Genomic DNA, 26158 nt, shown 5'->3' on the forward strand with positions numbered 1-26158 from the left:
AGTTTCAACTGGTAATTCTATCACTATTAATTTTTGCACTGCAGTTTGAGTATCTTTTATAGTCCATATATACGTGTATGTACAAAATATTACATTTTAATCTACCATTTACATTGCAATAGCGATGACCTAATAAGGAGATCAGTTTCGGATTTTAATACAACTCGAGTACTATTATCTTGGCATGCTAGCAAACCACTTTCTTTATCAAAGGTTTCAGTGATAGATTCCACTGACACCTCTTCCTCTATCATGGAACAGACTGTCTTGCCCCATCCCTCTTTAACTCCAGCCCCAAAATAGCACTGATGGATAAATATCAGCTTATGCTCCTTAGTCTAATGTTCCTCTGGTGTGAAAATCATTGCTGTACACATGAGAATTTCCTGCTGATACTATATACAAGCTATGCAGAGAGGGTGGTGAGTTTTTGTGTTGTTTAATGTGTGAACAAGCATGCATTTAATAATATAGAACAGCTTTTTTTCACAGTTTCACATAAGCCTTTATGACAGCAAGATGGTAAATGAGATACAAACTTGTAACTTTTATTAAAACTTATTTTGGCAGTGTTGATTTTGTTCAAACAATGAAATTTTAAATTCAGATGAATGAAATGTCAACATCAATGTAGGAATGTATAGAATATGCCATGCTCTATTGTATTGCCCTTCCCTTTGTTCTTTTGTAGAAGCTTTATAGAGTTGAATTGTTTAATGAATAGCACACATACTAACTCCCAAAATATGCCTTCTAACAAAACTCTCAACTAAATATCCAGCCACTGGTTGCTGCTCATTATTGACTTATGCATGCACAGAACCATTATTTTTATGTTTTAATAGCATTTGAAGAATCAAGACTCTAGAGTAATGCTGTTACAAGAACCAAATACTGATTCAGAATGGAATTACATGGAACTAACACTGAATTAGTTCTTTAAATCTGATAAAAGCACGTAGAATACATTTCACTTGGAAATGCGGCTAATTTAATAATAAGCTCTGATGGCAGGAATAAGTGCTATAATATAAAATAGATTTGGGTGAGCAGGCTAACTTACATTCCCAATAAGACCATCACTTTGGAAAGACAGTTTATAATGGAAATTATGCACTCATTGTTCCAAGATGATTTGTGCCAATATTAAATAAATACATTCAATTATCATTTAATTTATCAAGGATACACTAGGTTATTTTAAATGATACACTGGCGTTTAGGGAAATACTAAATATTAATATAAAAGTGAAAAAAAATGTCGTTGTGGATAAGACTTTGTGAAGTCTTTTAATAAATTTCTGTTAGGTACTGAATAATACTGAGATGTACTTGGTCTAGTGATGTTTTTTATATTGTGACGTGAACTTGTTTTTTACTTCATGAGAGTCAATAGCTCTAGTGACCATTTATCCATGGTAGATGAAATAAAAATAAAAAAAAAAAAGTGAAAATTTTAAATGCATGTTCCTTTTGAAAATACTGACCATGGAGGTCAGGTCACAGATAAGCGGTTCACATTCACGAATTGCATTTTAAGAGTTTCTGTATTTTGCTTATGTGTACAATGCTGTAGTGGCGTTCAGCAGCGAGACATGCGTTTCCGGTACTGTTCCACAAGAGGCACCAGACAGCGAGGAGAACCACTTTGCAGCAGGAAAGGGTGCTTGAGTAGATCAGTAGCACTCGATCTCTCCAGAGGGTCCTTTGTCAACATGGATTCCAAAAAGTCCCTCAGCACTGGTGAGATCTGTTGAAGAAGGGAAAACATTCAGAATGATGAACTCCAGCAGTTGCACAAAAATAAAAGCTTCTAGTTGTGTGAATTGAATTGAAGTTAAGTATATCTCATGCTTATGTATTATATGAATGCTTTAGTAAGCATTTGAAAATATTTCATAGTTTATTTCAGCAAGAACCTCTTATGCTATAGATATTTTAATTAAAAAAAATGGTCACCACTGAAGTAAAACTCCAGTGATAGAGAGAAAATAAACAGTTTTCATTACTGTGCACACCAGGCCCAAGATTTGTGTAGCTGGTGATTATATTGCTGATTTCAACAATTTACCAATTTCATTTATATAGTTGCAGTTATTATATGTTCTTGCCTTGTGTGTATTTCTGGCAACAGGTGCTGCCTCATCTCTCAGTCTCTTCATAGCAGTTATTGGTGTCTCATTGAAATATGGAGGCTCTCCATCAACCATTTCCACCACCATAATGCCCAGAGACCACACATCCACCTACACAAACAAATGAAATCCCTCTTATCTGCAGGAATGAATAGTTTGCATTTCTCACAGGCCTAATCATCGTTCTAAATCTTACGGTTTTCCAAATCATATCATTGACATTTAAGCTGGAATGGCAAGGAGTGTATTATTGTGAAAGGGGGAGTGGTACTAGCAAATGCCACTGACCACAACTCCTCCATCCACACCCTCAAAACCACAGCACTTATTCCAAGAGTAGAAAATAACTCAGGAGATAAGAGATAGGTATTAGCTGTGTCAAAATTTAGATTCCAGATCGTGGTTTAATAATAGTCAGTGACAGAAATGTCGCTGATAACATGACATGATAAGACAAAAAGTAAAAACTTATTTTCTGTATATTCACTCAAAAAGCTGATCTGGAGCATTATACATCATCTAAAGAAACACTTTTCAATTGAAAAACATTTCACTTTTAGTTCACATCATTTCTTTACCTCTGTTCCATATGGGGTTTTGGAGATAACCTCCGGAGCCATCCAGTATGGTGTTCCAACTAATGACTTTCTCTTTGGAATGTCTTTGCTGATCTGAGCACAGAATCCAAAGTCTGACAGCTTTATCTTAGAAAAAAAAAGAGAGAACATATCCTTGATTGTTTATTCTCCTGTGCATTAAGCATATTATGTAAGAATTACTGGTAAATGGAATATTTATTGATGTAACTGAAACAGTGATATGTACAAACATATCAAAGTGACTTCCATTAAAAGGAAGTCACTGCACTTACTCTCCCATCCAGGGTTAGTAATATAGAGTCACTCTTGATGTCTCGGTGGATGACACCTTGTGCATGGAGATAGGCTAGAGCCTGTAGCACAGCGTCACACACTGTAGCTATCTGCTCCTCTGTCAACCTGATTGTGTATGCACACACACAAACACACACACACAGTATGTACTGTGACAAGCAGATATAATAACCACAACAGTTAAATCAACCATTATATACAAAGATTTCCCCTGACATTAGCCTTGAGAGAGTGGAAATCATGGCATGTGAAGATGAATGGGTGTGTGTAGCTGAGTTAATCTGTGCATTCAACTGTAAGCATAATCTTGTTTTTCTGCTTAGTCCAGTTTGAGAAGCGAAGGTTTCGATGCCTATCTTTGCGAAGCTAATAGAATATATTTATAAATACTTCACACAGCCTTTAATACAATTATGCTATTTCTTAAGCAATAATAGGATTTGATCTGAGCAAAATGTGAGTAACTTTGAAGTACACTGTAAGTAAAATGTGTTTCTTTCCATTCTCCACCAAGCTCCACCTTAGTATGGCTATTAAAACCCATCTATTATGTCAGCAAACCCACTGGAGATGATTTCTGCATATTTTATGAGGTAATCCTAGCATTCAGGTGACATTACTGACTGCATCCCATCTGCTACACTCCTGACCACATATTATTTCAATTCAATTCACAGCTCACATTTCTCCATAAAGAATTACGGTGCATGCAAAAAGTGTCAATTTATGCATAAGTGTCAGTTTTAGATTCATGGATGTTGCTAGATGGATATTTTTTGTTTGGTGGAAAAAAGTGCCATCAACTTTGATGGGTGAGATACAATTATACCAGAAACATACTATTACATCAGTTTTACTGTTGGGCCAGGAATGGTCCATGATCCAAATAAAATCTATGCTTCTATATGGTAGATTTATCTGGTAAAACCAGATAAAAGAATGTAGGTCTATGTGGGAACAATGGTCTTAAAGCATGATTTATTGTACAATTAAACTCTCACCTAGTTTCAGATACTATGTTGGTTAAAGCTCCACCCTGCAAATACTCCATTATGACCCAAAGCTCCTCCTCCACTAGAGCACTCTTGTACATCTCAACCACATTCTTGTGCCTGTAGTCTCTCATGATAACCACCTACAAAATAAGATTTTCAAACATGCTAAACACGAATTCACATTTATTATCTAAAATTCTCCACAAACACTTACATATTCTGAGGCAAAGGTGGTTAAGGCAGTATTTAAAATAAGACCACACCAAGAAGGCTTTTGCAACTGATAAATATTAACTACAGATTTGGCGTATATTAAATTGAGATGACATACTTCATTAAAGAGCAGCTCTCTCCTTTGCTGTTTCCTCAGATCCATCATCTTTACGGCTACCTGCTTCCCACTATGTTTCTCTCGAGCAATACAGACAACTCCTGTTGACCCTTCACCAATCTTCACAAAGTTCTCCAGGTAGGTGCGGGGGTCTCCTTTGTCCACCACCATTTGCAGAGCCGCCTTGAACTGTGCATGAGTGACTCCAGGCTGTTCACAAATGATGTTGGCTGGCTCAGCAGTCCTTAGACAGGGAGAGTAAGCCCCAGGAATGTAAGTGGCAGGGGAACCGGTAGGTGAGGGCCGAGGCTGAGTTGGACTGTCCTGTATAGGGGGCACCGAGGCATTACTAGGAGATCTGATTGTAGTATTGCTGGGGGACTGTGGGTGAGAGTGGGTGCTGAACTCTAGTTTTGGACTGCTGGTACCATTTGGTTTTGAGATGGCTGGGAACCCCCCTGAGTTTGTCTGTAATAGAACAAAAAATGAGTGACATATATAATGACTCTATAATAAAGGCTAAGTAAAAAATGTCTATAATCGTTTTTTTATAATCTTGTAATTCACATACTACTTTTAACATGTGACCTTAATGTTTGATCTTACCTTCAAGTCATAAGTGGAGTATGGCCTCCTTGGGGTCTCCAATGAAACCAAGGGAAGCTCTGAGCTGGGAGTCACCCTTGGTTTGACCTTTGACCCTTGATTTAATGTGGGAGTATTGTAGAGGCAGGACACAGGCCTTTGATTGGCCTTACTGCTTCTCAGAGCCATGCTTGGGTTATACAGTCCTAGTTTCTCACTGTGGGCATAGTTGCCTTCTTGACCTGCTCCTGGTAAACCTAAAATGTCCCTTGGCATGAGCCGCGGTGTTGCTGTAGATGTCGTACTGACTTCAATAATAGACTTGGCTCTTGGAGGCAGACCATTAGGTTGGAGAGTGGCACTCTTTTTGGCTCCTGGTCGTGGGCTTCCGCTCTCACTATATACTTGCCGTGTCCAATCAGGCCAACCTAACAAAGACTGGCCATTTTTCTGTTTCTTCTCATTCAGTTCCTGATACTGATATGTTTCCCCCTCAACAAGCTCACCCAGGCGTCCCAGGGACTGGGCTCGTTTTCGAAGAGTCACACTAGTCCTTCTGAGTGAGTTAGAGCTGGTAACAGAAAGCTTAGTCATTTCAGCAATTGCTGATGCTATGTAGTCTCCATGTCCTATAAAACTGCCCCGCACAATCTCCTGGGTTAAGAGAGCACAGTGGATATAAGTATTAATAATGTGAGAAATTGTAAGTATAATATTAAAGACACATTAAAAGATCTCCAAAAACAACTTAACAACAGTATGCATGTGGAAAACTCATGTCACTTTCTGTATGTATTGACTGTGCTAGTTATTATTAGTAGTAGTATTTCATTACTAGGGCAGATGGAACGTAACCTGAAACTGGGCTGTATATGTAGTGTGAACATTTACATTATAATACAACTTCCTTTATTTAAAATACTGAATATATTTAACATACTAGAATAATTTACAGTATCTTACTTAAGATCTTAAGGAGCTAATCCATTTAGGGCTTTACACGACATATCATAAGCAAGTGAATGCAGGACTTAACAGGTAGCCATTGCAACTAGGGTAATATGCTCAGACGTCTTTTATTGGTAAGGCTGCAGGCTGCTGCGTTCTGTATACCAAGCTGAAGCTTTCATGTACAGACAGAGATTATAAGAGACACCATTATCTAAGAAACACCATAATCACTAGTAAACTAGACATACATAAACATAGACGATACATCCACATTGATAGTCCACCTTGTCAACAGACTTAGTATCTAACAACAATATTTCTGCTTTATCAGAATTTAGGGAAAGGGAGTTTTTATTCAGTGAAGTTTTTATGTCTTGTACATGGTCTTCCATTTGGAATTTGCAAGCATTTTCATGTTGATCAGTGCTTCAGCCGTAGGCTATTCTCTAAGCACAAGTGCTGACACACAGGAGGATCAGTGATAAAGGTAATTGGGTGTCTTAAAATGTATTTTTACCTTCCATAAAAATGCTGATTGTGTATTTACTAATGAATACTAATAAGGATTTAATTTTGTATTTGAGTTGTATTACAAAAAATAAACTATAGTTTAGAAAACTGCTTAGGAGATTGTATACTACATTACAATAATATAGTTAAAAACGGCAAGAATTTACTATATTAAAACATTATAATTATCTTATTATTATTATATTTCTACTGTCTGCCAGTGAAGGGAGGGTGTGTGTGTTATATGCTTTTTTTGTGTGCTGTATATTTTCTGCTAAAAAAATGTATGCGTTGAAAAAGCACAAGTTTAAAAAGCACATTTTGTAACTTTAGAACAGTGTAACTAATACAACACCTGGAGGCAAGTGTATGTCATGTGTCAAAACAACAAAACTATATAATTTCCTCATAGACTTGCAGCCATGTTTGTGTAGTGTGTGTTCACATGAGATTTTCCTTAAGGATGGTGGCAAGAGAACTTGCTTATCAGGTTTGTCTCTCAATAAAGATAGTATTTTCCTTCTTTTTTCCATTTTTCAGTGGGTAAGTGAAATTATTTTGCTTGAAATGACCACTACTTACAAATGAATATCACATATAGACAATATAAGCTCAGTACATGCAGTGGGTGAGTTATATAAACTAGAATAGAGTCACACATTTTCCTCTAACCACGACTGTATTTTGGTATCAAACTTGTATATTTTCATGTAAAAAAAAATAAATGACCTAAGCCTATAATTATAAAAACTTTAACACTGACAGATATAGTACTGTACATTTCCTATAAACAAGCACAGAAAATGAATACTCACTTTACACACGACAACTGCTCATGCACACACACCCAGTCTTAGCTGCATACGTTCTTTATGATAAAAAGAGAACTAATTCTGTACCTTCTCCTTCTTAGTTCGCACAGATGTGATGTTGGCGGGATCCACCAGCGGCTTGGGCCTCTTCAGCGTTTCTATTATACTTTGCCATTGTGCTGGTAGTCCTACAAAACAGTCCCGAGCAGCATCATAAGAAGTGTGTACCCGGTGCTCAAAGTTCTTGGGTGCAGAGATCTCTATCTTCCTCTTCTTCTTTTTCCTCTGGAACATTTTAAAGACCTGGGGGAAATAAAAGTGAAGTCGTGTTTTTTTCATCTTCCCCAACACAGCAAGACTCTGGGAAACCAGATCAGCTTGACACCGACAACTGACAACACCTCACCACATCTACTTCAGTCAGAGTAAAAAAAAAAAAAAAAAATCAAAGCACAATACAAACAATGCCACATAGGTCAGCAATGAGTCCTTGAATTCTCTCAAGTGAGAAAGAGGTGGAGAGAAAATTACTACACACCCAGAAGAAAACACACCCCTCCATGCAAAGGTCTGTAGTCTATAAAATAAACAACACTGATGGGTTATGTTTCAGGCTGAACAACGCACATGCCGTCTGTTTGCAGTTCCCTTTCACCACACCACTGTTAACACTGATGGAGTAAAGCGCACCATGACCCTGAATAACTATGAAAATGGACACTGTCCTCAATTTTTCCACTGTGAAATCAATCACATGCCTGCAACAGGAGCAGGCTGAGTTACAGTGTCAATTCCTGACTGATTACATTCCTGATTTGTTACAACTGCTTGTGTGTATTGCCGCGGTGTTCTTATCCCAACCCAGAATAAAGGATAGGCACATTTAACAAGCTGACACTGTCACAAAGCAACTTTAGAGAAATCCAGGCGTAAACACTAATGAGGATAAAAAACAAATTAAACGTATGAATCTATGTGTATTATCATTAACTGATTATAGAATTGATTAATACGTTTGCCAGGTCTGTGTTAATAAGCTGTGGAAATGCTACACTGGAGTGCATCTTTGCTTAATAATATAGAGAAATCTTTCATGTTGGAAAGCCTATTTATATAATGCAATGTCATATGCTTTAGACGTTTCACAGTGGAGTATAATATGTTGATATACTATGTCCATACCTGAGTAATATCTACAGGCTATATCCTTGTCAATATTTACACACAAGTGAACATCAAACAGAGCAGAATGATCATGTAATAAAGCTACACAGAAACTAAGAGGTAATAGGACGAGTTTACAGAAGCCTGAACAGTAGAGCCGAATAGAGTTACTAGAGATATACTGTAGAGTTCTAAAGCCACTTCGTATACACAGTTTTAATATATGAAATCCCGTACATTTTGTGAACTCTTCATATGTTACATTTAATTCATAATCATTTATAATTTCATTTCAAGAAAGCTGAAATTCTAATCATCTCACATGGATCTAATGATCTCAAAGTCAAGCGTCTTCAGTGTGCATCAAAAATAAATAAATAAATAAATAAATAAAAATACAAAATAGAAAGAAATAATTTGCTGTTTGGAGGGGACTGTTTTAACTTGAGGAGACTTTAGGGTAAATAGGAATGTCTTGAAGCCTTACCTAAATGTTCCTGTCAGTTAAAGGTGATATTTAGTGATGGATGTCTCTCATTCTGTTCACATCAAGGCATTATTCTTCTCTTGCAAGACATCTATAAGGAAAAGGTGATTGTTGAAAGTTACAGAAAGAGCTTAATCTGATAATTAATGATAAATGTGTTTATCAGAATCAATATACATTTATTTAAATGACCGATTATTTGCAAGGACATTAATGTTTAATCCAAGATAATTTTCTACATTTGTTGTTGAAGACAGATGCATGCATCTTTTTTCTTTAGTTATCAGTTTTTCTTTTTATTTGATATACACTGATCAGGCATAACATTATGACCACTGACAGGTGAAGTGAATAACACCGATGATCTCCTCATCATGGCACCTGTTAGTGGGTGGGATATATTAGGCAGCAAGTGAACATTTTGTCCTCAAAGTTGATGTGTTAGAAGCAGGAAAAATGGGCAAGCGTAAGGATTTGAGCGAATTTGACAAGGACCAAATTGTGATGGATAGACCACTGGATCAGAGCATCTCCAAAACTGCAGCTCTTGTGGGATGTTCCCGGTCTGCAGTGGTCAGTATCTATCAAAAGTGGTCCAAGGAAGGAACAGTGGTAAACCGGTGACAGGCTCATGGGTGGTCAAAGCTCATTGATGGACGTGGGGAGCAAAGGCTGGTCCGTGTGGTCCGATCCAACAGACGAGCTACTGTTGCTCAAATTGCTGAAGAAGTTAATGCTGCTTCTAATAGAAAGCAGCAGGATACACAATGCATCACAGTTTGTTACATATGGGGCTGCATAGCTGCAGACCAGTCAGGGTGCCCATGCTGACCCCTGTGCACCACCAAAAGCTGCAACAATGGGCACGTGATCATCCAAACTGGACCATGGAACAATGGAAGAAGGTGAAACACATTCTGATGAATCATGTTTTCTCACATCGAACCAGGATGCACTATGGGAAGAATGTAAGCGCAGGCAGTGTCATGCTTTGGGCAGTGTTCTGCTAGGAAACCTTGGGTCCTGACATCCATGTGGATGTTACTTTGACACGTACCACCTACCTAAACATTGTTGCAGACCATCTGTAAGTGTAGATCTAGTGGAGTCCATGCCTCAGTGGGTCATTGCTGTTTTGGCGGGTGGTCATAATGTTATGACTGATCAGTGTACATTAGATTGTTGATGTGAAGCTGAGATAATGCCTCAATGCTCAATAAATGATAAAACCTTTGTGCAATTTTACTAATGTTTGTTTATTCATGTTAGATAGCATGAGGTCAAATGCAGTTAGGCAGATTTTTTAATATAATACCTTTAAAGCAAAAATAAATAAATTGACAGTTTAGCTGTAAGGAGTCCCTCTGGAATATATGTAATAATTATTTACAGTCAAATTTGGTGGGTGTTTTTGGACACATCACACACTTTTACTTTGAAAAGTAGTACAGCTTCACAAAGAGTTAATGAGAAATACACAGACTAAAATTGCGCAAGCGTGTGTGTTGTTCTTCAAATTGTCTTTTAGCAAGCTAGTTCTGGCTAGCTGGCTAGACTTCAGAATTGCCTGGAGTGAGTAAAATTACTCTACAGTACAGTCATGCACAAACAGAGCACTGAGAGGTCAGAGCAGTGAAACCCTTTCCCCTACAGCTGACTGGGGAAAGGCCAATCCTGGAAGCACCGGACATGAGACAGGAATAGAGGGCTTAAACAAGGTGCCAGTCTATCGTAGGGCACAATGTACAAATATTTATATACAGATTCACACCTAAGTTCAATTTATCCACAGAGCATGGTAGAATGTTTATAGCTTAATTCTCCCAAGCAGTACCTCTGTCTGCACTCATACATTCATTTATATATTTTTTTATCACTGGTTTTTGTATTTGCACTAAAAGGAAATAGACATCAACAGATAAGGCACAGGGGTTACAGATAATATCATGGCAATATCATGACTGCCCATGTGTTCCGACTTCAACTTCCTAACAAGCTGGGATATACTGTGCTGTAATGAATAAGTGACAACAACTTCTTCTTCTTCTTCTTCTAAATCACAACTATACAATAATATTAACACATGCCACTTTAAAGTACAATTATGCTTAACTTGTGAGTTACACCAGTTTACTAGGCAGGTTCCTCCTATGTTTTAGTGTTGGATATCTTGCAGCTGTGATCGGGTATAATGAGTCAATTTAAGCATTTAGACAGAAAACTAATATGGCGTATCAAACAGCTGGTGAGACTCCTGATAAATTTTACTGCAGCAGACAAGCTGGTTCAGCTTCACATTATCTACATAGAAATTGTAGATCAATCTCTCTCTCTCTCTCTCTCTCTCTCTCTATCTCTCTCTCTCTCTCTATCTATCTATCTATCTATCTATCTATCTATCTCTCTCTCTCTCTCTCTCTCTCTCTCTCTCTTGATGTGAACCCTACTGAAATCCTCTCGTCTGAATTGATGAGGGCAGCCCACATGCACAAAATACAGCATATAAACTTGAAACCCTCTATAAAGGAATGGTTAAAGACACATTTACTTTATTTACTTTAGTTTCCAAGCTTTTATACAATATAGGAAAAGGTTCAGTGCTGTTATTTTGCCCACAAGAGGCTTCAACAGCTAGTAATTGGTAGCAGAGGGTACCAATAATTTTAAAACCAGCTTTTTGGAGAAAAAACAATGTACACATGAAAGAATGTAATGAAAACATATATATAACATCCCGCATATGTTCAAAAATACTCCAAACACCATTAAATGAATTATGAATGATGCAAGTAACTGATGAGAGAACAAAAAAAATTACCCAAGGCATTGTAAGCTTGACCAGTGTTCGTTCTTAAAGCAGTCACTGATGTTGAATTACTGAAGACGTCCATCATGTCCTCATTTACAATCTAATCTGGTATTCAAAGTGCTCATTTTCTGCCCACTAATTACTGACTCAAAAATTCTACTCGAATGTAACTTAATAGAGACAAGATTACTGCACACTACTCGGCTAATTCAGTCCTGTAGAAGTCGGTTTATAGAGACAGCTTAACACTACCTGCTATTAAGAGTTACTTCTCCATTCAGACAGCCCAAGGCCACTTATGTGAACGCTCCTGGACATGACATTCCACTGGATCAGTTCAGGTCAAAACTTTCTGTCTCTGTCCCACCTAACCAAGTTCCAAAAGTGCCGTAAATATCTGCATCCTGCAGCCCATCCTGGTAAGTGAGACCAGAACGAATAAGAGCACAACAATCTCTGATATTAAATGCAAACCTTTTTTCTCAGGTTTAACCTGCATTTTAAATAGGAAAACTGAAAAAGCATAAATGAAAGTTGAACAAAGAAAAGATTGCCTTCTGAGTCTCTACCCTTCCCGCATCTCGTTCTTCCCATTAAGTTCAGTCACATGACCTACCCACTTGAATATTTTGCCTTACTACCTTTTGTTCAAGGCGTTTTTTGCCGCCCTTTTCCTCTCAAAACTACCTTCTTACTCTGTTCTTAGAATAATAGACCCGAGAGAGGAAAGAAGAGAAACGCCTTACCTTTCTGTCTAGAAGTGGAAAATGTGTTTCAAGATAACTCGACAAGACACTCACTCACACAATACCTCACAGACTGTCTGTCTCGAACACACACAACCGTGGTAGCTGCTCCTGTCAACATGCAGCACACAGGCCAGCACATGTTGAGATGAGTTGGGTGCGTTCCTCTGTGGAGGAGGTGTGAGGCTGGTTAAAACGGTCCCTGTTAGGGTTTATTTGTCACCATAACTGAACTTTCATATGCTTGTTGTAATTGCTTCTAGTGCAGTTAAAAGAAACAAGAAGTATTTAGAGTTACTATGATTACTGAGAATTATTAGGGGTTGCTAGAATGGGAGGACAAAGCCATTTTGGATGTCTGTTTAAAAGGGGAAAGCATTTGCTTGTTGAAGCAGGACATAGAATACACACATCAAAAATATGAAAAACGTTGGTTTATGTTCAAGTTAAAGGAGCACAACCAGATTGTTTTTTAATTCCTCAACCAACCTTGGGAATTTGTTCCACTTGCCAAATGCTATAATGTTCACAAATTGGTGATGATTGATGTGTCTCCTTAATCCACACATGATTACACCCATTCTGATTAGCTCCTTTCATCTCTTGATATTTAAAACAACCAGCAGTAATACACTGTATATTAAGAAAAAAATAAATTTGCTTGCCACACCCTGAAGGTACGTCACACTTGGTTAAGCCAACTATGTGTACAGACAAGTACACACATGATACAGTTAACACAGCCAGGCACAGTATTGGTGTTCAAGCTGCCTCGTTTTATATGCTCAAAGAAGAAAATAATATGTACAGAACATCAAAATAACTCAGACGCTCCACTAAACTCTAAGACAATTAACTTTCCCCTCAACAGTCCTATAGAGAAACTATCCAGGATTTAATAAATAGATCTTCCACTTACAGGTCTGAGCCCAAATCCATAAAAGAACCATTCCTATTCACAGGGCCCCTCAGTTCAGTCAGACATTCCAAATCTTTGAGGAAGAGTAAGAGGGAATGGCTATTTCCTCAGCCAGTGCCCATATCCCAGCAGGAGCTTCATTGCACAGCCATTTAAATAGCAAATGAGGAGTCACTCCTCCCAGCAAACAAACATCCAACACCTGCAGACTCAACTGCCTCAAGGCTCACATTAAATGAAAGACTTAGAGGAGAGATTATTATTTATGGTGGTTGGCGTCCTACTACGCTACAGAGTTATGTTCTCCCTATACCTAATGCAAATTAATCAGCTACTAAGAAAGCCCACTGGTCCTATAAAGGTAGTCGGGAAAATTCAAACTGTGTGGGTTTTGGGGTTTTTCTGTTGTAGAGAGGTACTCTGACAGCAAGTTTATTAATATTATCATATATCTAGTGGGAGATGCTCCAGAAAGCATGGGGTGAAATCTCATTAGATTATCTTGAACAATTGATAGCTAGAATGCCCAAGCTGTAATTGCTGCAAAGTTGGAAGAAAACATTCATCATTTCCATCAAAATCATTATTTCTAACTCTGACATGTCAGCATGTCCTGTTCTTTTGCTATATTTTCTATTCAGACTAATTTCATGCACGTTTCCTTGGAAAACAATAACATTTGAGTGATCCCAAAATTTTGAGCAGTAGTGTATAGGTTTGCTTTGATGGAATAACACAGAAAGCTCAAATGCAATCTCTTCTTAACAACAAGAACACTAATAATGGTAATAATAATAATAATGATATCTTTATCTTTGATAAGTAGGTTGTTTTTTCCATCCTAAATCACAAATTAGCAAGAAAACATCCTGAATGTTTATTCATGAACATATTTCATTTGTTTAATTGAGGATAAAAACCCTAGAACAGGATAAGATAGTTACAGGCAAAATTAACAATGTGGATGAAAACTTTATTTAATTATCTGATCTAAAAAATTAAAAGCCAATGACTTTAAGATCAGATGAGTGAAACGTGTAGAAAGACACAGAAAAGAGACAGACAGAATACATTACAGAGAAAACGGACAATGGATTATAAAGAAAACTGACACTCCAAGTCTTCATAGACAGTGTTCTTTAAGTTGTTGATAAGGTTGGTCAAAATAAACTCTGTTGAGTTGTCCCCCGGATTCAAAAGGTTGTGAAAAAAATCTTGCCACAAAGGATCGAGCAGGTTGCTGAAAACCAAAAAGAAAACCAAACACATTAAAAACTCATAATTGCTCAATCAGCAATCACAGTCCTATCATAAATTATTCAAATCAAAATGTTCTAAATATCTTCATATATATACCCTCACCTGGGGTCAAGGATCCTCTGCCAATCCAGAGGTCCACAGTCGTCTGCCAATGTCCAGCAAGATGCCTCCTTAATAATTTTCATGTTTTTTCCAAACAGTAGCAAGTGCACTATTTCTGCAATGCCACAGAGGTCTACCTGTCAAGAAGTAATGATGAGAAGTGCATCAAAACCAATTCTTTTGTTTTATGCTATACATTACATTGTAGAAAAGATGGCATTCTAGGAAATCTGGATGAGAGATTTACCTTGTAAGGAGAGGCAGAAGGCAACAATAAGCCTTGCTTTATATAGTCCTGAGCTGAAGGAAGAGACTGCACTGTCTTTACATCAGTCTGCAGCTCCAAGTCCAATGAATTTGAGAAATCCATACAGATAACACTGTCTTCACAGCTGGGAAAATAATCATTACACATCAACGTGAAGACAAACAAGCATGCAAGGCTTAACAGTTTAATATTAAATTATGAAATTCAAATAAATATTAAATTTTTAAAATTTGGCTAAATTTCTACCATGTGTTAAGTATATAACAATACCACACAAGAAAAGACTATATTTGTGCATCAGACTATAATACCAGGTTATAATACCATGATTCTCTACTGCATCATCTCACACAAGTAAAATTACAGCATTTTAAATTCTGCTTATTCCTAAAATTTTCTACTATTTAGCCTTTTAGCTAACCCTAACCCTATAGAAATTCAGAGTTATCTGAGTGGCCTTCACATACTGCCATACATATTATTCATTAACTACAAAGATCCTGCAGTGAAAAGTGTGTTAAAGAGTGAGAGATGTATGTCTTGACATGCAGACCGGCCCTTTTTAAACTCCAAAAGGGGAATTAACTACATTTAAGCTCCTTGAGTTCAGACGCTGCTTTGAGGCGTCCTTTCATTTTATAACAGCAAAGCAACCTGCCCTCATACTTTCAGTAAGATTCAGTGTCTTTATACCTGTGGCACACCATTAGTGTTTCAGGTCGTAAAGCCCCGTGAACGAGTCGACACGAGTGCATCTGTTTCACCATCTCCAATAAACGAATGGTCAAAAGTGGAACATGTAGCCTATCCACTTGGTCCTCTAATAAGTCCTATTCAGAAACAGAAAATATTTGTTGTTAATAAAAAACAAACAAACAAAAAAAAAAAAACACAGTAGTAGAAGATTTACTCAGCACCATTATTTCAATAAACAATGCACAAGCCGTACTTGAATAGTTTGCCCTTGAGGAACCTTCCACAAGGTGAAAGATCCATTTTCATAGAGGTAACAGGTGCTCTGAGCATGACCGTGCTTGTGATCAGCAGGCAGTCTGGCCTTCAGCTGAGAGCTAATATAAAAATCCCAAGGTACTGTGGATTCATCCACCTGCACAGAAAGATACAACACTAGACTGGTTTTTATCTTAGGTATTTCATATGAAAAACATTTTAGCACGTTAACGTTTCATGTAGGCAACAAAATCATATAATAAAATAAGATACAATTAGCACAATTTACTGAAGTGAGAAAAAAAAAATTAATTGTGACAATTTTGACAAGAAAAATCACACCATTTCTTTATTAAATGTCTTTCAACCAACAACGCAAACCCCAGGAACACCAATACGAGCGGTGTTCCTTTAGTAACTTTGGAGTTTCACTGTAAAACTATAAGGGATTCTCAGTGCTTTCTGTAGTTTAAAGAGGAAACAAAGAAAATCCTGTGAGACTTAAAGACTTACAGGACCTGCTGAAATAATAATGTATACGAATTTTTAAAAGAAATTATAATAATAATAAATTCATACATCATATCACATGTCTTATCTTGGGGTAAGAATGTAGATGATTTGATTTAAACGACTGAGAGCACCTGCTGAAATTTTCCTGCTCTCTGGGTAGTAAGGATTAGGAATGATATTCTATAATGCTGTGTAACATGCTGTAGTTGTGTTCTATATATTCTGTATGTCACCATCAATAGTCATAGTCATATATATATAAATCTAAATAATGGGAACAAGATGGCACCAACAATATTCAAAAACATTCTTCAGTCCAATATTCCCTTGTATTATGTGCAGCATAATATTCAGGATTAAGACATACCTTAACCAGCACACTACCACCACTGGAAAAATATAAGCGCATTCCCTGATCACCCATCTTTTTAAGGAAGAACAGTGTTTTACCATCTGGAATGATAAACAATATTCAGTCAGAAGTCAATTTAATTAAATAAGTGTAATGGTCATAGAAGAAATGTAATAGCGTACCGAGCTGCAGGTCATCAGGGTCAGGCAGAGGTCCAACTTTCCTGCTGAAGTTTGCAGTAGAACGCAGATCCACGTTATTAAGCAGTGCTTTTCTGACGTCCAGACTGCAGGGATTCTCTGTCTTTGTCTCTGCTAAAGCAAACATTTACAGCTCAACATCTCATTAATGTCTGAGCTAGAGAAAAATGCCAAAGCAGTTTAACTATCTAACAATTATTATATTACTAACTGGCCCTTTGTACACGGTTTCTGTATGAAGAATAGCTCTGTTAGATCATACCACTGAGCAGTATGCAAGAAATTGGTTTAGAAAATGCTAGAGTAAGGGGCCACCTAATGGTGTAAGATTGCAATAACAAGCCCACAATCCCTACTGAACAGAAATTGATTGAACAGGACAAAAACAAAATAGAAAGTGAAAAAGTCAGTGTGACGACATTTGCATCTCCAATGTTTTAGCTGTAGCAAATAGCTATAGAACTGCGGATTTTGGTTACACCCGTTTCGCACAGAATTGGCTCACCGAGTGCAGGAGCAGACACTGTTTGTCTCGTGAGAGGCTGAATGACCTCTGGAATTCCTGACAGAGCTGTGGCCTTTCCTTTTGATTCTGGCTGCAGAGGATGGGTGGAAGCTAAGGAGTTATAACCCCACTCATGACTAATCTCCTGGATTGGGCTGTGTAAGAAAATAAATGTGTGTGTGAAGAAGCATATTTAATCAAGTGATTTAAAAGAACAAATGAACACAATATTCACTTATACATCACTTTCCAATGCAACACAACTTCAAGTAGAGTACCGTACTCTGATATTTGAAGAAATTAATACATAATACTTTATTTCTTACATATAGTTTGGTATGACATTACACAAGCAAGAGTCTCAGGTAGGAGATATAGCTTTCAAGTCCCCAATGCTGGAAGGCAAAAGTTCATTTGATTCTGATTGAAGTACTTTTGTCAAATAAGGTTTTTTGAAGTTAGTACAGTATGTAATGATACAGGCTGTAACTTCCATTATTTATTATTCGCATTAACCTCAAAACAGAAGCAGATTTCAGACACCAAACATGTCTTGTCTGATTAATTGCTTGAGTATTTTATTTTTTATCTTGAAACATTATTTTCTGTTATGGAATCAATATATGTTTACAAAATCAGGTTTAGATATGATGCTTCATTGTGGATTAATCCCCAGTCATGTAAAATAGCAAATGCCATGTTAATTATTGCTCTAATCCTCAACACATTCAGGAATAAAAACATGATTAATGCAAGTACCTTAGTTTATTTGTCCCTGCTCTGGGCTCAGAGTTTGGCTCTTTGAAACTAAAAGAATCTGTTTTGTTGAGGGATTCATGCGCTCCCATCTGCTCTCTTTGGGAGGGGTTTTGCCTCCCTGGTCCTCCGAATGGTGTGGAGGCCAGCTGAGCGGCACGGACAAAATCAAACGTGTCTTCTGGGCTTCGGCAGAGAGTTTTATTACAGTGGCCATTGATGATGGCCTCTTCAGGGCGTGAAAGGGAGGCATCCTAAAGGAAGGAAAAAAAATTAAAAACTGAAACCACTTTAAACAGCAAAGAGACAAATGAAGACCATTTCACTGTGAGATAAAATAATAATAATAATAATATTGTGAGATAAAATAATAATAATAATAATAAAAAATAAATTACTTTTTCATTAGAACACGCCGGCGCAGACTGTCTGCATTTCAAGATGGACGTGGGTAGCTTCAAAGATTTAAGACTCATAGTGGATGATCTTAAAAAACAAACAAACAAACAAAAAAAAACATTTAAAAAAAGAAAAAAAGAAAGGTAGAATCATATATAATTTACCAATGTTTTTAGAAGTAGATTAAAATGTTTTAAAAAAACGTTTTTACTAAAATTAAAACAAACAGAACAGAAAAAACCCAAATAGATATCATTTACAAAAAACACACAAAATAATAGCAAGGAGAAATGAACCTAATTTCAACTGATAAAATACATAAATATATACACACCGAGATGCACACAGATACCAACCTTGTATTTGGTTTCTCAATATGCTTCTCAGACCCAACATTCTCACCATATGTAGAGAAAGATTTTGATGCCTGTGAACTCTGTTTTACACCGGTTGTGCCTGCACATTGAATAAAATAAATAAAATAAAATAAAAAATTAAGTAAAGGCATCGGGGCTACATAATTAATCAATGCGAAACAAAAAGCTACAACAGGACTGCACAATTAATCGATTTTCTAATCGCGATTACGATTACAGATGCCATGATTACGTAATTGTGCAACGCTACAATTAAAAAAAAAAAAATCTACTTACATTATTCTGCGTGCTTAAGGGGTGTTTATTGCATGTTATGTTATGAGGGGCGAATAAAGACTTTTAATAGGCTTAATAGTCTGTAGGCATGTCCTTATCAACACCCTGATTATCCACTTGTGCATGTCTATCTTGTCATGTTAATTTCGCAAGCATGTGCACTGATAAAGAAACATCAGATAGTGTTGTTGAGAAGAATCAAGAATAAGAACCGAAAAGAAATGCTTTATCTGTGGTGTGGAATTATTTTGGTTTCTCTAGTGATGATGTCGAGCGGCATGTTATGGTGTGTTTCTGCACCATCAGGCAACACCACAAATTAATTCAATCATTTAAAACTCAGCCACAGAGTGCGATACCACCAGGGTTTCAAAAAAAATCAACAAGCCATGGGAGAACTGCAACACACACTCTCATCATGAAAACATCGTTTTGTGCTTCTCCGTATCCGGCAGCTTCTCCAAGACAAATGGAGATAACTGAAGCGATTAAGCATTTCATTGCAAAAGGCAAGACGCAGATTAATACAGTTTCCAGGGCGGGTTTAATATGTCATCCCCTCCCGCAATTACTATTGCCTAGATTCATAAATTAATTTTAATTTTAGTATAATATTATTTATACCATGCATATTTTTCCTTTTTAATTTTTAATTTTATTTTAAGAAACCAAAGCAATGCAAAGCAATGTATAGTAGACAATCGAGTCTTAAGTAACAGAAGTTTTTCAGGAAGAATGTTTTCAGCTTTTTTGAATTTTTATATAAAATGTGTCATGCAGTTGCTTCAAACAATGGTATAAAGCTATTCAAAACACCATTTAATGTAAATTGTGATAATCGTAATTAATAATCGCAATTACAATTTCAAGGGAATAATCACCAATTATGATTTTTGTTATAATCGTGCAGCCCTAAGCTACAAGATAGATAGAAGATATCTGCTGAAATGCCAGAGGAACTTTCATGCTCTAAATTTTTATTTGCCATTTTATATATTATATATTAAATTTATTACATATATATATATATATATATATATATATATATATATATATATATATATATATATATATATATATATATATATATATATATAAATAAATAAATAAAAAAAATGACAGCTTAGTCTAGCCATTCTCATCTGACCTCTCTGAACTGCTACTCACTGGATCACTTATTTTTATTCTTTTTTTTGCACCATTCTATGTAAACTCTAGAGATTGAGTTTGAGTCCTTTTCGAGTGTGAAAAGGATATCACAGGATCCTTCTTCACAATTATTATCTCTCCTTTTGCTGTATTACAACATCAAGTTGCAAATGACATTTTTACTGCTCCCTTTAAAGTGTCTCTCTATTAAATGAAATAAAATATTCAGATATTAGAATTATAAATATAAAATGCAAAACAAACTGATAAATATTGATCCCATACTCTTTTAGCAATCTAAATAATATTTAATGTCTATGTTTTCTTTCTGACTACTTATGTATGGTGTCCAGTCTCTCAGTAATGTTCAGAATGCAAGTGCAAACAAACAAAAAAGTAACTTACCTTGTCCCATATTTTCACGGTTTATGATGCTGTTTCTGTTTATGGAATATATAAAGCAATCTTAATATCAAATTTAAAAAAGAAAGAAAGAAAGGAATTATTGAAATTGTTGGTATAAAGTGTTACCTCATGTAAGAGCTATTAGATGCTTCTGGCTCACAATAAATTTTAAATGGAGCGGCCTCAGTGGGAACAGGAGCAGAGCTGACCACAGTGGTCTGGTGGGAATGCTGTGGTACATCAGGTTGCTGTAAATCATAAAGATCACACTGAATGGCAAAGGAAAATGATAGAAAGAAAGCACGACAAATTAAGACACTTAAAGATAGTTCTGTTCTCACTCTTATTTTGCTGAAGAATCGACTTTCTCCTTAGAATTGACACATGGGTTATTTCTTTCTGAATGGATGAAGAGAAACTAAATGTTGAATTTTCCCAAATTCTTGCCAACTCTGTCTTATGCCAGGCCCTGATTGTTCAACATGATCGCCCTATCTGCAACTTAATAAAAAATAGTGATATAAAAAGAACACCTCACATGTAGAACTGCTTCATTATCCTCCTCCGATATTGTATTGCCACAGCTCAAAGTGTAGCAAACAGCACAAATATCAGTGATATACTGTATACCATTCTTGTGTAGTCAAGCAGAAAAGGGCAGAAAGTTTAGCTGCAAGAAACCCAGGAATGTACGCCAAAGGTATTTGTGCCACTGCACACTGAAAGCAGTAGTCAAACAGTAGTAGTCTGGTCGATGCAGAAATCATCTCTAATAGTTATGAAGGAAGAGCCTCAGTGAGCTGCCTTGTCCACATCAACATAAGCTTGTTTAAAAGTAGAACTTACAATCTGATTCACCTTTCAGTCAGATTAAAACCAGCAGTTCATTTTATAGTCTAAACAAAAGAGCCTTTCTTAAATGTTGCAAATGACCATCATGCCATCTGCACAACTCCAAGCTGACAAAATCCACTGTAATGCTGTTTTCTATATTAGGTATTTTTTATGTAATTCTTTGTATATTAATAAATGAATCTGTGGTGTGCACAGGTCTATGTTCACGGTCAATGCCAGATCCAATGCCATTATCTCTAGCTATTCACACTGCACATGTTGGAAACACATTGGAAAATGGTGAAAAAGTAAATAACGTAAGTAAATTAAGGATATTATATATGTAGGTCACCAAGTGTGCATGCCCAGCATAACACGGGTACATTTAGATTAGGTCAGAATCACTTACCTGATGTTGGATGGCATTAGTCCTTCCTTTAATAAGTTCCTTTTTCTGCTCAATCTGCAACTGCAGCTCTTCTTTGACTTTGTTTAAGTTTTGGAACTTTTCTGACAAAACAAAAATTTACATATTTTAAGAGCACTAACATTAAACTGCCCTAATGTTACTTTATATTCTAATATATCATTGAGAGATGTTACATGCTGATAGAGTTTTAACTTGAAAGTGATGTCATTATAATCCTTGCTAATGGTAACTCTAGTTAGCACGCTAACACAAACGTGGGGCTCAGGGAGTAAATAAAATCATTCAAAACTCATTAGAGATCTTTTTTTCACAAATCTTACCTCATGCTCAAGCTCCCCTTTTTGTTCAGTTCAGTGGAACAATACAGACTCTCAAGTCAACATTGGTATTATAAAGAATGTTTAAAAGATAAGCAAGTCTATGATATATTTATTATATATTTGTTATTATATTTTATATTGTTTCTTGCCAATATATCATTGTGTCATATTAGCTCTTGGCCTCTTTACTTGCACACTTGTTGTCATTTGCAACTGAAAAACTCATTAGACATTAACTATGTGAATATTATTGCATTTTTTTTATACATGGGTAAATTACCAGCTCAGAATGCTGCCCTAAAATTACAGAGTATAGTATAGACTAAGTGTTTATGAAACATACCATTAATCTTTTTATAATAGTGCTGGGCACGCAGCTCTTCGAATGTAAACTCTCCGTCACTTCCATACACCAGCTCCTTACAGTACATGACCTGTACTCCATCAGGCTGCATTGTATTCTGACCAACACGGTCTTCCTGGGTTCCACTCTGTGATGATAGAATCCCACCCTCTGTGACACTCCTGGGACATAACATAACAAAACGATCTTTAAATTGACAAATATGAACAGTACGTCATCAGTCAAAAGTCCAGTACTTTGTTAGTGGACAGTGATAATAGTTAGTAGAAAAATAGTTTGTCCCAATCTGACTGTGTGTCTACACTCAATTCTTCTGGCATGTCAGTATCAAGTATTTCTTCTAATAACACATACACAAACAGATTAGTGGCATTACAATACAAAGATGAAACATATTTACCACATATCATGAATGAGCAAAATAAAATAAAAAAAAAAAATAAAGTGCAGCCACACAATTGTCTGTAATTACAGGCCAGTTTCCTCAAATGACTAACTCAAATCTTGCAGTGGTAGCTCAAGTGGTTATAGCTCAGAGTTGTTGATCGGAAGGTCAGGGTTAAAGCCCCAACACCGCAGGGGCCAATGCTGGGCCCCTGCACAAGGCCCTTAAACCTCATTTCACAATCAGTGCTATATACTGTCCTCAACCCATTAGAACACCTTTGCAATGAATTAGAGTGGAGACTGCGAGTCAGACCTTCTCGTCCAACATCAGTGCCTGACCTCACAAATGCGCTTCTAGAGGAATGGTCAAAAAATTCCCATAAACACACTCCTAAACCTTGTGGAAAGCCTTCGCAGAAGAGTTGAAGCTGTTATAGCTGCAAAGGGCGGGCCAACTCCATATTACATTCATGTGCATGTAAAGGCAGATGTGCCAGTTTTGTCCTGGCTCACAGTCTCCGCTGTAACTGATCTCAGAGATGTACCATCAGGCTGAGGTCAGGACTCAACCATGTCTTTATGGACCTTGCTTTGTGCACTGGTACACAGTCATGTTGGAACAGGAAGGGGTCATCCCCAAACTCTTCCTACAAAGTTGGGAGCATGAAATTGTCCAAAATGTCTTGGTATACTGAAGCATTAAGAGTTCAGTTCTCTGGAACTAAGGGGCCGAGCCCAACCCCTGAACTGAATGATATGGAGGGGTGTCCCAAAACTTTTGGCAATATAGTGCATCAGTCCTACCAGTTTCTCTCATTCACTGTTTATTAGCTAAAAGAAGGCATATTTTTTGACAGTTTGATGAAGAGAAAAGTGTATTTATTATCTTTAGCTTGTTTACACATAAAGCAAGTACTGTGAGATGTGACAGCTCATTAGATACTAATAATAACAACAACAACAACAACAACAACTTCCCAGACGCTGCCTGTTATGTATTTACTTCGCATTACGAGCAAAATTGATATCATATCAAACAAAATACAGTCGTAATTCACACCACGGCTTACTTTACACGGATATTTTATTTTTTAGTCAGAATCAGACCCTGTACTCACGTGCTAGTCTGTCCTGCAGTGAACACCGACTTGTCCATTGTCCGTTGTTTTCGTTTGTTAAAAACTCTATCCTGTTATCTTACTTTAAGAGATCGGGCTATCTTATCTAAATAAAAATAATCAGAGATGCAACAAACAGCTACATCTGTTGACTCTAACTCCCAGTAAAACTCTTGGAGTCTATGTGTAATGACAGCTCCACTAACTGAAACGGTTCAACTGTCCAGAATTCAAAAGCGCTTCCACCCGGACTGAGTTTAAACTGTGTCACGTGCCAATGACGTAGCAGACATGCGCATATTGTTTTAGGTATTTTTTTTTTTAAATACCGGATATATTTAGGTACGCGTAAAACACACACCAGTGATCTATTAATACGATAGATAAGTTAATTGCGTATTAAATGGTTATTTTAAAACCGGTGGTTTCTGCAACTTCCGGTTTCCCAACGGTCTTATCCGGAGAAAATATATTCATGAGGTAAGCACTGAGTTTCGCGAAGCTACACGCCCCTTGCTATGACTGGGCGTGGCAGAGTGGGTAAAGAAAACAAAGAAACAAAAGTTGCTACTACTATTTTGATGAGCAACTATATATAATATACATAAATGTATATTTTTATATTTCTATATATTCCTAATTAGGGTCACAGGGATTGGCTGGAGTCTATCCCAGCGCACATTGGGCAAAAGGCAGGGGTAACATGCAAACTCCACACAGAAAGGCCGCTGCCTGTTCAAACCCAGGACCTTCTTGCTATGAGGCAACAGTGCTAACCACCAAGCCACCATGCTGCCCTTATTTATTTATTTATTTATTTATTTATTTATGATTCAGGATGTTATTATTTGTCCGGAAAAAAAGGTTTGATAGGTTAACATTGATACACCTGTGCATCAAAGCGGTCAATACAGCATGGTGCCTGTAGTGCTGAGTTTCTCCCGTTTAACAGACTTAACTTTTATTAGTCAGATATGTTAAGGCTCTTATTTTCTTGTTTTACAAATTATGTGTTTTTGTTTACACACTTTTTTTTTCATTCGTTTGGCTCATCTATGAATGGGGACCTTGCTTTGTGCACTGGTGTGCAGTCATGTTGGAACAGGAAGGGACCATCCCAAAAACTGTTCCCACAAAGATGGGAGCAGAAAATTGTCCAAAATGTCTTGGTATGCTGAAGCATTAAGAGTTCCTTTCACTGGAACTAATGGGCCAAGTCCAACCCCTGAAAAACAACACCGGAATTCAATGATTTGGAGGGGTGTCCCAAAACCTTTGGCTATATAGTGTATGTGTTGTATTGTGTCTACATGTCTTTATAGCTGAAGAAATTTGTTAAGGTTGTAATATTCAAAACACTGCACAATTCATGTATTATTGAGCTTGGTTTATTATATATTAGTCCTTGTTTGTACAATGAGGACCAGGTAATTTGATGTTAAAAAACTGTACAAGATATTAGCTACACTAAATAAATGCGTAGATGCCAGGTGCCTGGTGCCCTTTCATCACTTTGAACAGTGTCTCAACAATTGTTGTTTTTTTTTGTTTTTTTTTATTGTGATTGTCTTACATATTGACGGCAAAAAATGTCAGTTTCCAGTGTTCCATCATGTGCATTAACCAGGGCCCTGCACCTGAAGACCAGTTTATTTAAAGTAGATTAGATCAAGTCCATGCACTCTGTATATTTTTTTTTATCTCCATTTGCAGCAACACTCAGACATTCAGAACATCAGTATCATTTTCAGGTGCAGCCTCTAAAAGACTTAAATCACTGTTCACTGTCAGAGTGCTGTTATGGGTTCCTTCAATGTAAGCATTCTTCAGAGATAAAGCATTTGCCATTTTCAGT

At 36.8% G+C, this 26158-nt stretch overlaps 2 protein-coding genes across 10 annotated transcripts; both read right to left on the minus strand.

Annotated features, from left to right (window-relative positions):
• Positions 1-434: 434 nt before the first annotated feature.
• Positions 435-13494, minus strand: pak6b (p21 protein (Cdc42/Rac)-activated kinase 6b). 8 transcript variants are annotated; one of them, XM_058379738.1, is made up of 11 exons: positions 13338-13494; positions 12484-12585; positions 8864-8954; positions 7300-7515; positions 4961-5593; positions 4355-4822; positions 4030-4163; positions 3007-3133; positions 2714-2839; positions 2112-2246; positions 435-1750 (listed from the first exon to the last, which is right to left on the minus strand). In XM_058379738.1, exons 4-11 carry the CDS (start codon positions 7504-7506, stop codon positions 1583-1585), a joined length of 1998 nt encoding a protein of 665 aa, XP_058235721.1. In that variant the 5' UTR covers positions 7507-7515; positions 8864-8954; positions 12484-12585; positions 13338-13494; the 3' UTR covers positions 435-1582. The 8 variants fall into 8 exon arrangements, with proteins under 8 accessions (XP_058235721.1, XP_058235720.1, XP_058235718.1 ...); XM_058379737.1 differs by having other exon boundaries at positions 12473-12585; XM_058379735.1 differs by having other exon boundaries at positions 12419-12585.
• Positions 13495-14209: 715 nt separating this feature from the next.
• Positions 14210-24562, minus strand: bub1ba (BUB1 mitotic checkpoint serine/threonine kinase Ba). Of its 2 annotated transcripts, none has more exons than XM_058379743.1 (16): positions 24304-24562; positions 22778-22959; positions 22094-22194; positions 20977-21098; positions 20851-20885; positions 19000-19099; positions 18643-18730; positions 18248-18498; positions 17489-17643; positions 16966-17094; positions 16799-16884; positions 15917-16075; positions 15661-15797; positions 14947-15091; positions 14700-14836; positions 14210-14577 (listed from the first exon to the last, which is right to left on the minus strand). In XM_058379743.1, exons 1-16 carry the CDS (start codon positions 24339-24341, stop codon positions 14433-14435), a joined length of 2010 nt encoding a protein of 669 aa, XP_058235726.1. In that variant the 5' UTR covers positions 24342-24562; the 3' UTR covers positions 14210-14432. The 2 variants fall into 2 exon arrangements, with proteins under 2 accessions (XP_058235726.1, XP_058235725.1); XM_058379742.1 differs by having other exon boundaries at positions 16966-17097.
• Between the last annotated feature and the right edge of the window lie 1596 nt (positions 24563-26158).

This window comes from Hemibagrus wyckioides, linkage group LG25, assembly GCF_019097595.1.
Source record: "Hemibagrus wyckioides isolate EC202008001 linkage group LG25, SWU_Hwy_1.0, whole genome shotgun sequence".
In the NCBI taxonomy this organism is placed as follows: Eukaryota; Metazoa; Chordata; class Actinopteri; order Siluriformes; family Bagridae; genus Hemibagrus; species Hemibagrus wyckioides.

Bases quoted from the DNA above. Each gene is read 5' to 3' on its own strand.
- pak6b (XM_058379734.1), bottom strand. From the start codon at position 7,551: ATGAAAAAAACACGACTTCACTTTTATTTCCCCCAGGTCTTTAAAATG. The intron at 5,594-7,299 runs GTACAGAATTAG...CTCTTAACCCAG, and splicing joins TGCGAACTAAGAAGGAGAAG to GAGATTGTGCGGGGCAGTTT. The intron at 4,823-4,960 runs GTAAGATCAAAC...GTTCTATTACAG, and splicing joins ACTCCACTTATGACTTGAAG to ACAAACTCAGGGGGGTTCCC.
- bub1ba (XM_058379742.1), bottom strand. From the start codon at position 24,341: ATGGACAAGTCGGTGTTCACTGCAGGACAGACTAGCAC. The intron at 18,731-18,999 runs GTTGGTATCTGT...TTGTTTTTTAAG, and splicing joins ATTGAGAAACCAAATACAAG to ATCATCCACTATGAGTCTTA. The intron at 16,076-16,798 runs GTATGTCTTAAT...CTTTCTGTGCAG, and splicing joins GTGGTAGTGTGCTGGTTAAG to GTGGATGAATCCACAGTACC.